Source organism: Schistocerca americana, chromosome 1, assembly GCF_021461395.2.
Source record: "Schistocerca americana isolate TAMUIC-IGC-003095 chromosome 1, iqSchAmer2.1, whole genome shotgun sequence".
NCBI classification, from domain to species: Eukaryota; Metazoa; Arthropoda; class Insecta; order Orthoptera; family Acrididae; genus Schistocerca; species Schistocerca americana.
In genome coordinates this window covers 645,609,499-645,623,562 of record NC_060119.1, presented here as the reverse complement: position 1 = coordinate 645,623,562, position 14,064 = coordinate 645,609,499, and the positions used below count along the sequence as shown (strand labels likewise).

The 14,064-nt window shown below is 41.9% G+C and overlaps 1 protein-coding gene across 1 annotated transcript in view; it reads right to left on the bottom strand.

Annotated features, from left to right (window-relative positions):
- LOC124625756 (TBC1 domain family member 19) overlaps window positions 1-14,064 on the bottom strand; it is a 179,099-nt gene that overhangs the window by 9,838 nt on the left and 155,197 nt on the right. Inside the window, exon 12 of the mRNA XM_047149199.1 lies at window positions 1,438-1,624. Coding sequence (XP_047005155.1) covers window positions 1,438-1,624 — 187 coding nt within the window. The remainder of the gene's footprint in view (window positions 1-1,437; window positions 1,625-14,064) is intronic.

Sequence of the window (14,064 nt, the reverse complement as noted above, 5' to 3'; positions counted from 1 at the left end):
TAATATGTAATGGAAGCATCAAGAAAATGCTGATTTAATTCCACTTGTTTGCTTAATTAGTACCGAAGCATAAAGAAGATGCTAATATAATCCATTGGCAGATGCTAGAAGTGAGGTATTGTGAAGGTTGGTGTGATTCAGTGCTAAAATTCTGAGAGCTCTTGTTCCCAGAAGAGTCAACCAACATATTGATTCCTCATACATACATCTTGCAAAAAGACGAGAAAGGTAAAATCAGAAATGTACGAGATCTTCTAGAGGATCTCATGCTCGATTAGAGACAGGAACATTAAGGGAGGAAGCGACAATGGTACACTCACTGTACGGTGGGTTGTGGATTGTAAGATGTTCCTGATTATTTTGCATTAGTTTTTAATGCACACATTTTAGTGGGCAGTCTCAGCAGAGTTTTGAGATACAGTAAAATAGTGCATATGGAAATGCAACCTTGTTGGAACTAGTCACAAATTGGCAGAAAAAAGTTCAGAGTCTCTTCTAGATGGGAAAAGAATATTGTTGAAAGAAGCACAAAAACATGGGTAACTACATTTTGCTTTTACTTAACCTTCCAACAGTCTCATTTCTTCCTCATGTAAACTATACTTATGGGTTAGCTTAACAGAAGCTAACACAAAGTAGAACAAACATCATAAATTTGTATTAAAATGTTAAATATATAGCTAATGCTTAAAATGTTTCTATCTTTCTGTTTTGCAAACTTTTTAACTAACACATCACAATAATTTAAAAGGAACTCCATCTCTAACAAAAATGGTTAAGCTGGAGTTTTCCTGGGTTCCTGGAGTCAAGACCATGGCACACATCTATTGTGCCTGCTGTTACAACCACTGCTGCCAGTACTGTATGACAAGGAAGTTCACTGAAGAACTAAAAACTATGTATTTGTATCGTTATGCACAAAACCAGTAGCTGTTAACAGAATTTTATCCTGATACCTCTCATGATACATGTAATATTATATCCCAATACAAAATGTAGCAAGAATAGAAGACATAAAAAGTACAATTTATTTAAAATTAAAATTAATGTTTAACTAATTTTCCTGCATTTCTTGATTAATAGTTAAGGGACCAGGGTGAGTAAGTATAACTTGATGTTAAGATTATAACTTTAAATATGTAGATCTATTAATAAAAATCTAAGATCAGTTGATCTTCGACTCATAGAAATGTAAGAGTGAGTATATTTAGATGCTTTACTAACCTCGTGTTTACATCATACAAACAATGAGAGATACAATTTTCTGAAAATTGTGATTTTGGTATATGCTTCATACAAAAACAGTGCATAATATATGCCCATTTGTACACTGTAAAAGTGTAGTCATGAAAGTACATGCTATAAAGCTTCTCAGCTGTAATGAAACAAAATTGTATTAGCTTAAAATATACCTGAAGAGTCAAATAAGAGTCTTACCTCTACATTAGCCAGGGTTTCAACTTGTAACAGATTATCCTTTCGAAAACTTAAAATAGCAACAGCCAGTAATGGCAGAACTTCAAGAGAATCATAAGCAAGTACCAGATCCCACAGGTACAGAAGCTGTTCTGGAGGTAGGTAGCCTGAGAATCCACGCATTAACCACTTGAAGACAACACGAGCTCTGTGTATAGATGATGTATTAAGGCATAGGTAAATATAGTTAACATAAAGATTAATATCTCAATAACATATACTGTACTTTAGAAAGCAATTCAAAATTTTTAGAAGAAAAATTAATGACTTTCACAGAGAACGTCTTTCCAAATGATACAGGTCAGTACTTCACAGCATATTGCCAATAACATCAGATAAGAAACTAGCTTTGATTAATTACTAATCACAGTGTGGTCATAAGATATACATTAGTGTCAAAAATGTATAATAAAAAGAATGGTAGAAATTAAAAAAAAAAAAACAGGAAAAAGAAAGGTAGAGGATCATCAAGCTGACACTGAAGTGCAGTGGCAACAAGAACACAATTTCAGGCCAGGTCAGTACAGGGTTATCAACATAAAATCAGACAGGGGTAATGCAAGAGTAGGTTTAATTTCTGTAATAAAAGGCAATGTCCTGACTGAGTGACTGACTCATCATTGCCCAGCCCAAACTGCTAAGGATATAAGCTTGAAATTTGGAAAAGTTGTGGATATTAGAGTGTAAATGTTGTTTAAGAGGAGATTTTTTGAAATCAGAACCCTAAGGGGATGAAAGTTTTTATGGAAATGTTTCACATATTTTAGAAGTTACATGTATGATATTTGCTTTGGGGTTCTCCGCTAGAAATAAAAGATACAAATTCGACCCCTAAGTGGGTGAAACAGTTTATGGAAATATTTCATTCAAAAAACGTTTTTTTAAAGCTAAATCTTTGAAAATTGGTGTTGGCTTTTTGGTTAGAGATGCAAAAATATATGTTTCGCTGTTTTTGGAAATTAAACCCCTAAGTGTGTGAAACAGGGTCATGTACACTGATTCACTAATTCATCCTCATGCAGCCCAAACTGCTAAGGATAGAAACCTGAAGTTTGGAGAGGATGTAGACCTTATACTGTAGACATCGTTTAAGAAAGAATTGGCCAAAATTCCACTCCTAAGGGGGTGACATAGGGGATTAAAGGCTTTTTGAAAGTATGTCACTATTAAGGGAATCTTGAAGCTAGAACTACAAAACTGGTATTTGGTTTCTCAGTCAGAAAATAAAAAAATACATGTTTGAGTATTTTTGGAAATTCAGCCTCTAAGGAGGTGAAATTATGAGTGAAATTTTTTGAAAGTAATAAAGGGTTTTTTAAGGCTATCTTTATGATAATTGATATTTCACTTATTGGTTAGAAATTTAAAAAAATGTTTTAGTGTCTTTGGAAATAGACTGCTAAGGGAGAACAATAGGGGATGAAAATTTTTAAGAAAATATTTCGTTATTATAAAAGTGTTTAAAACTAAACTTATGAAAATTGGTATTTCACTTCTCAGTTAGATATAAAGAAATATTTGTTGGGGCATGGAAGTTTCTATGGAAATATTTCCACAAGAATGCAAAAGGCATGATTAACAAAAACTTTGGATTCCAACTACCAGAATTCGTTTTTGGTCAGAGGTACATTCGGAGAAGACCATGCTTATATGGCCTTAATTAGCATGAAACTCCTGTAAGGTGTTGCAATTCACAAGCAACATAAAAATTTGATTAACCTAAAACAAAACAAAAAACCTCTACAGGCCGTACAGTGTACACAAGTGAAGCAGCAGGCACTAAGCTAGAAATGAATAAGAAAGTAGGAATAAGGTAAGCTATTACAAACATCATAGTGGACATATTATTGTAGCCGAGATAGACTCGAAGCCAACACCCATCACAGTAGTATGGGTTTATACACTCCTGGAAATGGAAAAAAGAACACATTGACACCGGTGTGTCAGACCCACCATACTTGCTCCGGACACTGCGAGAGGGCTGTACAAGCAACGATCACACGCACGGCACAGCGGACACACCAGGAACCGCGGTGTTGGCCGTCGAATGGCGCTAGCTGCGCAGCATTTGTGCACCGCCGCCGTCAGTGTCAGCCAGTTTGCCGTGGCATACGGAGCTCCATCGCAGTCTTTAACACTGGTAGCATGCCGCGACAGCGTGGACGTGAACCGTATGTGCAGTTGACGGACTTTGAGCGAGGGCGTATAGTGGGCATGCGGGAGGCCGGGTGGACGTACCGCTGAATTGCTCAACACGTGGGGCATGAGGTCTCCACAGTACATCGATGTTGTCGCCAGTGGTCGGCGGAAGGTGCACGTGCCCGTCGACCTGGGACCGGACCGCAGCGACGCACGGATGCACGCCAAGACTGTAGGATCCTACGCAGTGCCGTAGGGGACCGCACCGCCACTTCCCAGCAAATTAGGGACACTGTTGCTCCTGGGGTATCGGCGAGGACCATTCGCAACCGTCTCCATGAAGCTGGGCTACGGTCCCGCACACCGTTAGGCCGTCTTCCGCTCACGCCCCAACATCGTGCAGCCCGCCTCCAGTGGTGTCGCGACAGGCGTGAATGGAGGGACGAATGGAGACGTGTCGTCTTCAGCGATGAGAGTCGCTTCGGCCTTGGTGCCAATGATGGTCCTATGCGTGTTTGGCGCCGTGTAGGTGAGCGCCACAATCAGGACTGCATACGACCGAGGCACACAGGGCCAACACCCGGCATCATGGTGTGGGGAGCGATCTCCTACACTGGCCGTACACCACTGGTGATCATCAAGGGGACACTGAATAGTGCACGGTACATCCAAACCGTCATCGAACCCATCGTTCTACCATTCCTAGACCGGCAAGGGAACTTGCTGTTCCAACAGGACAATGCACGTCCGCATGTATCCCGTGCCACCCAACGTGCTCTAGAAGGTGTAAGTCAACTACCCTGGCCAGCAAGATCTCCGGATCTGTCCCCCATTGAGCATGTTTGGGACTGGATGAAGCGTCGTCTCACGCGGTCTGCACGTCCAGCACGAACGCTGGTCCAACTGAGGTGCCAGGTGGAAATGGCATGGCAAGCCGTTCCACAGGACTACATCCAGCATCTCTACGATCGTCTCCATGGGAGAATAGCAGCCTGCATTGCTGTGAAAGGTGGATATACACTGTACTAGTGCCGACATTGTGCATGCTCTGTTGCCTGTGTCTATGTGCCTGTGGTTCTGTCAGTGTGATCATGTGATGTATCTGACCCCAGGAATGTGTCAATAAAGTTTCCCCTTCCTGGGACAATGAATTCACGGTGTTCTTATTTCAATTTCCAGGAGTGTACTTCGACTTTCTCAGCAGGTTATGAAGAGATTGAAAGAATATATGATGAGATGAAGCAAATTATTGTGAGAGTGAAGGGAGACGAAAATTTAGGCGACATAAGACATTGGAATACAGTGGTAAGAAAAGGAAGATAAGGAAAAGCAGTTGGAGAATATTGATAAGGGGAAAGGAATAAAAGAGGAAGCTGCTTGGAAGAATTCTGCACAGGACATAATTTAATCATCACTAACACTTTGTTTAAGAATAACGAAAAAAAGTCAATCAGGTGTAAGAGATCTGGGACAGATGAAGGTTTCAGGCTGATTATATAATGGGAAGACAGATTTTTAAGACCATATTTGAAGCTTCAAGCCATATTCCAGGACAGATTTGGACTCTGACCATAGTTTACCAGTTATGACCTGCAGACTAAAATTTAGCAGTATTCGAAATTCCTGAATGGAGCAATACATAAAACAAGGGAAAGGCAACCAGTCACCTACAGTGAATCGATCTGTGGAGCACAGCATTCACACTTGCTTTCAAGCATCAGCTCTTTTTTCTGATGATAGTACACACATTCACACATACAACCACACTATCACCCAAATATACACTCCTGTGACCACTACTTGCCATTTCCAATACCGGTTCGAGAACACTTTTCCACAAAAGTGAACTATCATTTCACAACCCATCTCTTCCCTCTTTTCCATTGTACACTTTCACCTGTGTCTGTTTTTGCTATTAATTTTCATCCACAATCCTGCACTAGGGCATACCTCTCTGTTTGGGGCCCCAAGAAGCTGCTACTAATTCTGTTACATCCTGTACAGAAATCTTACAGTTATTGCACCTCTGGTGCCTCTCTTGGATTGGTGCTCCAAGTTGGCTTGAGTGGTTTGGGCCTTAAACTGGCCCTGGTCGTTAAACTCAAGAGAGTGAGAGAAGCAGACACGTTTAATGACCAGTTCAATACAACATAAAATGGTGCTCATGATAAAACAGTGCATTTTTTTGGAAGTGTAATGCAAAACACAATTCATGGAAGATGTTTGTAAACTGTTTGAAACTGTTTAAAACTGGAAGTTATTTGGCAAAACCTCCTGCAAAGGCTGTAATGCAAAATGCACTGGTAAAATGGCATGAAACAGGCTCTGTAGCAAAACCCTAACTATCCAAAAAAGTTCGAATATCAACAAATGTTATTGTAAATATTTTCTGGGTCAGTGTTACTATGTCCACCTTGTATATTAGACAGGCAAAATACCATCAGACATAAGCAAGAATGAATAATTCCAGTTTCAAAGTATGCAGGTGCTGACAGAAATGAATTCTACTGAACCATCAATTTAATAAGAGTATGTTATGACTGCAAAATAGTGACATAAATTATTTGAAGAAGAATGGAAAAATTTTTAGCAGCTGATGTAGGGGAAGATCATTTTGGGTTCCTGGTGAAACATAGAAACATGAGTCAATACTGAGCCTATGACTTATCCTGGAATATAGGTTGTAGAAAGGAAAACTTACATTTATCACATTTGTAAATTTACATAAAGCTTTTGACAATATTGTCTGGAATATGCTATTTGAAATTTTGAAAGTAGAAGAGATAAAATACATGGAGTGGAAGGTTATTTAGAGTTTGCACAGAAACCATAGTGCAGTTATAAGAGGTGAACAACATGGAAGGGAAGCTGTATTTAAGAAGGGATAAGCCAGGGTTTTAGCTTATCCTGATCTTATTCACTCTGTACACTGAGCAAGCAGTATCAGAAACCAAACAAAAATTTGAAATTAGAATTAGAGTTCAAGGATAATAAATAAAAATTTTGAGGTTTGCCAGTGACATAGTAATTCTCACAAATATGTCAGGAAATTTGGACAAGTAGCTGAACAGAATAGGTAGTGTATTGAAAAGATGTTACAAGTTGTATATTAACAAAAGTAAAACAAGTGCAATGGAATGTAATCAAATGAAATCAGGCACTGCTGGAACAATTGAATTAGGTCACAAGACACATAAAGTAGTAGATGAGTTTTACTATTTGGGCAGCAAAATAACTGATATATAGAAGAAGCTGAGAGGGTACAAAATACAGACGGTCTATATCAAGAAAACCTTTCCTGAAAAAGAGGAAGTTGTTAATACCTTATATAAAAGTAAGTGTTACACAGTTTTTCTGAAGATATTTGGGTGGTGTGTAGCCTGGAAGTGGAAAGTGCAGATAAGCAGATCAGACAAGAAGAGAATAGACATTATCGAAATATGGAGATACAGAAGAATGTTGAATATTAGATGGGTAGGTTGAATAACAAATGAGGAGGTACTGAATCAAACTGGGGAAAAAAGGAGTACGTGACTGGAAAATCCAGGATGGAATTTTAACAATATTATGAAAAAGATAGTTGCTAATTACTATATACCAGAAACGCTGAGTTGCACATAGGCACAAAAAAGACTGTCAGAATGTGGGCTTTTGGCCAACAAAGCTATTGTCAAAAATAGACAAAACACACACATGTGTACACACACACACATACAAACAATTATGCAAACTCAACTCACAGACCCATGACCACAGTCTCTGGCAGATGGAGCCAGAGTGCAAGCAGCAGTGTCTGATGTGAGAGGCAACTGGGAGGGAATAAGGAGGAGGCTGGGGCAGTGAGGGAAGGGATGCAGGGTAGGAGTGGGGGATGGTAAAGTGCTGCTGTGGGAGCATGCAATGATGAGGTGGAGAGTAGGCCAGATAGGTGCAATTGGGAGGTTACACAGTGGGCAGGGGAGAAAGGGGAGGGGAATGGTAGCAGAAAAGACGGAATGGGAATGGGCTAGGGGCTAGATGGGTACGGAAAATGACTAACAAAAGTTGAGCCAAGGAGAGCCATGTGAATGAAGGAGATATTGCAGGGAAAGCTGGTGTTGGTGGGAAGGTTCCAGGTGGCACAGGCTGTAAAGCAGTCATTGAAATGAAGAAAGTCAAATTGGGCAGCATGTTGAGCAACAGGATCATCCAGTTGTTTCTTGACCACAGTTTGTCAGCAGCTATTCATGTGGAAAGACAGCTTGTTGGTTGTCATGAACACTTAGAATGCAGCACAGTGGTTGCAGCTTAGTTTGTAGATTACATAACTGGTTTCACAGGTAGCCATGCCTCTGATGGAATAGGTCATGTTTGTGACTGGACTGGAGTAGATAGTGGTGGGAGGATGTATGGGACAGGTCTTGCATCTATGTTAATTACAACGATATGAGCCACGTGGCAAGGGGTTAGGAACAGGGGTTAGGTAGGGACGGATGAGGATATTGTGGAGGCTTGGTAGGCAGCGGAACACCTCTGTGGGTGGGGTGGGCAGGATAGTGGGTAGGATATTTCTCATTTCAGGACACGATGAGAGGTAGTCAAAACCCTGGCAGAGAATTTAATTCAGCTGGTACTGAGTCACAAGGAGAATGCTCTTCTGTGGCTGGATGGTGAGACTTTGGGAGGAGGTGGGTGACTGAAAAGATAAGGCACAGGACATCTGTTTTTGTACAAGGCTGGAAGGGTAATTACAATCTGTAGAGGGCTCAGTGAGAGAGACTGCTCATTACTATATATGTGATGGCCATAGGTTGCTAGGCCATATGAAGGGACTTCTTGATATGGAAATGGTGGCAGGTGTCGAAGTGGAGGTATTGCTGGTGGTTGGTAGGTTCGATATCGACACAGATACTACTTTAGCCATCTTTGAAACAGAAGTTAACATCAAGGAAGATGGCTTGTTTTGTAGAGTAGGACCAGGTAGAGAAAATCGGGGAGAAGATACTGAGGTTCTGAAGAAATCTGAATACGTTGTCCTCACCCTTGATCCACATCACAGAGATGAACAGTGGTAGTCCAAGACAGGAGTAGGAACGAAGCAGGGTGGAGGGATTTTTGAGGTGGCATTGTGCATGTTGATCTAGTTTCTGGAAGGAAAGAGTTTTAGTGTGCAATATGGGATCCAGGAATTTGAGACTGCATAGCAGGAGAATTTTACAGATGGAGAGAAGGTATTGCATGGGGGTTTGGGCCTGATTGACATGGTTTAGCAGCACTGTGTTGGTGAGAGCAAAGGACTGGGGGAATCTGATCAGATGGAGGTTATTGTGGAAGGAAGGGTGGCAGCCAGAGATGGATAATTTGATGGTAAAACCATACGAGGTGATTCCTTGAGCTAAGCAACAACACAAGAAAGATGTGTGGGACTGAGTTCTGGCTACGGATAAGGAAACTTTTCTGTGTTGATGCAGATGGAAGGAGCAATGATCCTTGGTGGTGGAAAAAAATGAGTAAAACTACATAAATGACAAAGAATTATATCTGAAAGAATTTGCAATAATACACTCAAACACATGACAAAGTCACGTAAAGGATGAAATAAGTGGAGACAATATGAAATCTGAGGGCACAGGCTGATAGTGAAAGGCTAAAACCACAATGAGATTATGTAAACCGCAATGAGATCAAATAAAAAAAATTAAAAAAAAATGTAATGTCATTACAGGTCTGTGAGTGGATAAGTGAGAAGAAGGGAGATGACAGATGTGACTAGATTATGTGAAATTAGTAGATGCAAACTGGAATGGAGAGGAGGAGTGAAGGGAGGTGAGTGGTTGGTAGGATGAGATACAAGGTCATGTGCCAAAAGACAGTTATGGGGAATAGCACACAAAAATACGTGAGAGTGACGCAGGGAGAGTGGTCAATTTGGAGGTATAGGACTAATGATATTGGAGGAGGTAATGTGGGACATGAGATGTTGCATCAACTATCAGCATGGCCTTGTAGCTACTCTCGTGTGTGGCTGTGATAGTTGATAAACTGTGGTTCGTCAGTAGAGTGTGCAGTTCAGTTTGTTAAACCCTTGGTATATATTGAGAGAGATCACTCATCATTCTATCCTCTGTTTCACTTAAAACAGAGAAAGGAGAGATGAGCAGTCCCTCTCAGAATAAACCCAGGGTCAAACTGAGGCTTTTACAGATCATAAGTATCCTCCCAATACTGGAAAAGTAGATTTCCTGTGCCTCATCCTTTCAGTCACCTATACATGCATCATCTCCAAAAGTCCCACCATCCACCCACAGAGGAATATTCTCCTCATGCTTCAGCACCATCCAACATTGGAACAACTGAATTATATTCTCCAGCAGGCTTTTGACTACCTCTCATTGTTCCCTGAAAGGAGAAATGAGTTATCCACCAAATACTACATTCTTCATTCAGTGACTGTTTCATGGCCTGTGCCATCTGCCTTCCCATCAACACCAGCTTTTCTGAATTGTGCAGGTGGAAACTCTCCTTGCAATAGATTCTATGATCCCGCAACCCTCCTGGCCTCAACCTTCACTAGACTTTGCCTTTATCCATCTAGCCCCTTGTCTGTTCCCATCCCATCTCTACAGAGCCCTCCATACCACCAATGTAACCAGTCTTTTCAATTCTCTTCTTTTCTGCTACCGACCACCCCCTCCCCTCTCCCTGTCTGATCTCCCGATTGCACCTAGCTGCCCTACTCTCCACCTCATCCTCCATGCCCCCACAGCAGCCATTTACCATACCCCACCCCTACCCTGCATCTCTCCCTCTACCTGCCCCAGCCTCCTCCTTCCCCCACCCAGTTGCCTCACTCATCATCATGTGACACTGCTCATAGTCTGACTCCAGCTGCCACAGACTGTGGTCATGTGGGAAAGTTGCTACTCACCATATAGCGGAGATGCTGAGTTGCAGATAGGTACAACAAAAAGACTTTCACAATTAAAGCTTTTGGCCAATGGCCTTTGTCAACAACACACACACACACACACACACACACACACACACACACACACACACACACACACACTTACACTCACACAAATGCAATTCACACATGTGACTGCAGTCTCAGACAATAATATTGTCACATACCATCCAGGATATTCCATTGTTTGATTTTGCCTGATGGATTTTCTTCCATCCTAACCCCGTGCTGTTTTCCTTTGTTGCTATTTTCTAATGCATTATTGTACTCAGTGTCCATCCTTCTTTCTCTTCTTAGCTGTGTTTCTCTTGTTGTCTTACAAACTGCACTGCACCTCTACTTACGGACCATAGTTGATCAACCATCTCTGCTGCAAAAGCAGTCGACTACAAGACCATGCTGATAGTTGCTGCAGCATCTCATATCCCACATTACTCTTGCCAATATTGTTAATCCTATACCTCTAAATTGATCACTCTCCCTATGTCACTCTTGCTTATTTTTGCGTATTATTTTCCATACCTTTCCTGTGGCACATGAGCTTGCATCTCATCCTACCAACCCCTACACACCCTCCACTCCATCCCAGTTTGCATCTATTAATTTTGCTTAATCTAGTCACATATGCCATCTCCCTTCTTCACACTTATCCATCCATAGACCTGAAACCCACATTACAAAATTTTATTATTTTTTCTTCGATCTCACTGTGGTTTCACACTAATTTCAGTTGGTTTTTGCCTTTCACTATCAGCTTGCTCCCTCATATTTCATCTTGTTTTCCCTTGTTTCATCTATTTAATTCTTTACGTGCTTTGCCATGTATTTGGGTGCATTTTTGCAAATTCTTTCGGATGTTATTTACATATTTTTACTCGATTTTTCCACCACTATGGATCCTTGCTCCTTCCATCTGCGTCAATACAGAAAAGTTTAGTATATGAAAGATACCAACAATTTCCTCCACTGATTCTCCACAATTCCTGTTCCTTTTAACACACAGTGCCCTACTTGTCACTATCAATGTCACTTTCCTTTACACTAGCATCCCTAATGCCCATAGCCTTACCACTATTGAACACTATCTTTCCCAACATCTGAAGGATTCCAAACCAACAACCCACTTCCTGAAACTTCCTGGCAGATTAAAACTGTGTGCCCGACCGAGACTCGAACTCAGGACCTTTGCCTTTCGCGAGCACTTGCCTGCGAAAGGCAAAGGTCCCGAGTTCGAGTCTCGGTCGGGCACACAGTTTTAATCTGCCAGGAAGTTTCATATCAGCGCACACTCCGCTGCAGAGTGAAAATCTCATTCTGGAACCCACTTCCTAGTTGCCATGACCAAATATATCCTCACCCTAAATTACTTCTCCTTTGCAGGTATTAACTACAAACAAATCCAGGGTAAGGCTATCACACCTGCATGGCATGATCCAATGCCAACCTATTCGTGGGCCATCTAGAGGAATCCTTATTAAACACCCAGAAATCCAAAATCCCTCATCTGGTTCATATTCATCAATGGCATCTTTGTGATTTAGATAAAGGGTGAGGACACCCTGTCCAGATTCCTCCAGAACCTCAATACCTTCTCCCCCATTTGTGCCACCTTGTCCTACTCAATCCAACAAGCCACCTTTCTCAATGTTAACTTCCAACTCAAAGATGGCTACATCTGTACCTTAATCCACATCAAATCTACCAACCACCAGCAATATCTCCACTTCGGCACCCGCCAACCTTTTCACAAGAAGAAGTCCCTTCCATACAGCCTAGCAACGTATGGCCATCAGATATATAGTGATGAGCAGTCGCTCTCACTGAACCCTTTACACGTCATAATTACTCTCCCAGCCTTGTACAAAAACAGATGTCCTGAGCTTTATCTTTCCAGTCACCCACCACTTCTTAAAGTCCCACCATCTGGCCACAGAGGAGCATTCAAGTTGTGACTCAGTTCCACCCAGGCCTGAAGCAGCTGAATTAAATTCTCCGCCAGCGTTTTGACTACCTCTCATCAAGTTCTGAAATGAGAAATATCCTACCCACTATCCTTCCTACCTCTCCCACAGAGGTGTTCCACCGCCCACCAAACCTACACAATATCCTCATCCATCCCTACATAACCCCTATTCCCAACCCCTTGCCTCATGGCTCATATCGCTGTAATTGACATAGATGCAGGACCTGTCCCATACAGCCTCCCACCACCACCTTCTCCAGTCCAGTCACAAACATGACCTATTCCATCAGAGGCTACCTGTGAAACCAGTCATGTGCTTTACAAACTAAGCTGCAACCACTGTGCTGCATTCTGTATGGGCATGACAACCAACAAGCTGTCTGTCTGCATAAATGACTACTGACAAACCATGGTCAAGAAACAACTAGACCACCCATTGCTGAACATGACACACAGCATGACATTTCTCATTTCAATGGCTGATTCACAGCCTGTGCCATCTGGATTTTTCCCACCAACACCAGTTATTCTGAATTGTGCTGGTGGGAAGTCTCCCTGCTATATATTTTATAACCATCCTGGCATTAACCTTCGTTAGTCATTGACCTTACCCATCTAGTAGCCCCTTCACTGTTCCCATTCCAGCACTACACAGTACTCTATTCCACCAGCGCACTCAGTCTTTTCACTTCTCTCCTTTTCCGCTACCTCCCTCCCTCCCCCCCCCCCCCTTCCTACCTCTCACCCTCGCCCTCTGTCTAAACTCTTGATTCCACCCAGCTGCCCTACTCTCCACCTTGTCCCTACACATTGGCACAGCAGCACCTTACCTCCCCCCACCCCTAACCTGTATTCTTCCCCGTCTCTGACCCAGCCTCCTCCTTACCCCCACCTGGTTGCCTTTCCCATCATGTGCTGCCGCTCGCAGTCTGGCTCCAGCTGCCAGAGACTGTGGTCATATGTTTGTGCACAGGTGTGCTCGTGCAGGTGTGCGCCTATATGTGTGTGTGTGTGTGTGTGTGTGTGTGTGTGTGTGTGTGTGTTGCCTACTTTAGAAGAAGGTCTTCCTGGCTGAAAGGTCAGTTTACAACAGGCATTTTGTTGTGACTATCTGCCACTTGGTTATATGGTGAATAGCAATTATCCTTTTAATATTATTATGAATTTGTGACAGAGCTCGACTAAAAGGAGGGATCAATTGATAGGAGATATCTTGTAGCAGAAAGAAATTATCAATTTGGTAATGGAAGTAAGAACTGTTGAAGGAGACGAAGGGATGAATATGGTAAGCAAGTCCAAATGAAAGTATGCTATGCAGAGGTGAAAAGGCTTGCACAGGGCAGGCTAGCATGGGGACCTGGATCAAGTCACTCTTTGGACTGAAGGCTACTGCAAATATATAAACATTTTTTATAGTGCTGTGGGCCAAGGTCAAAACAACTTGATAAGAAAATAAGAGAAATACTGTAAAGTCTAATATAATGCAGTATGAATACCCTGTAATATACATGTTGTGAAATTTTTACTATGCTCACATGTA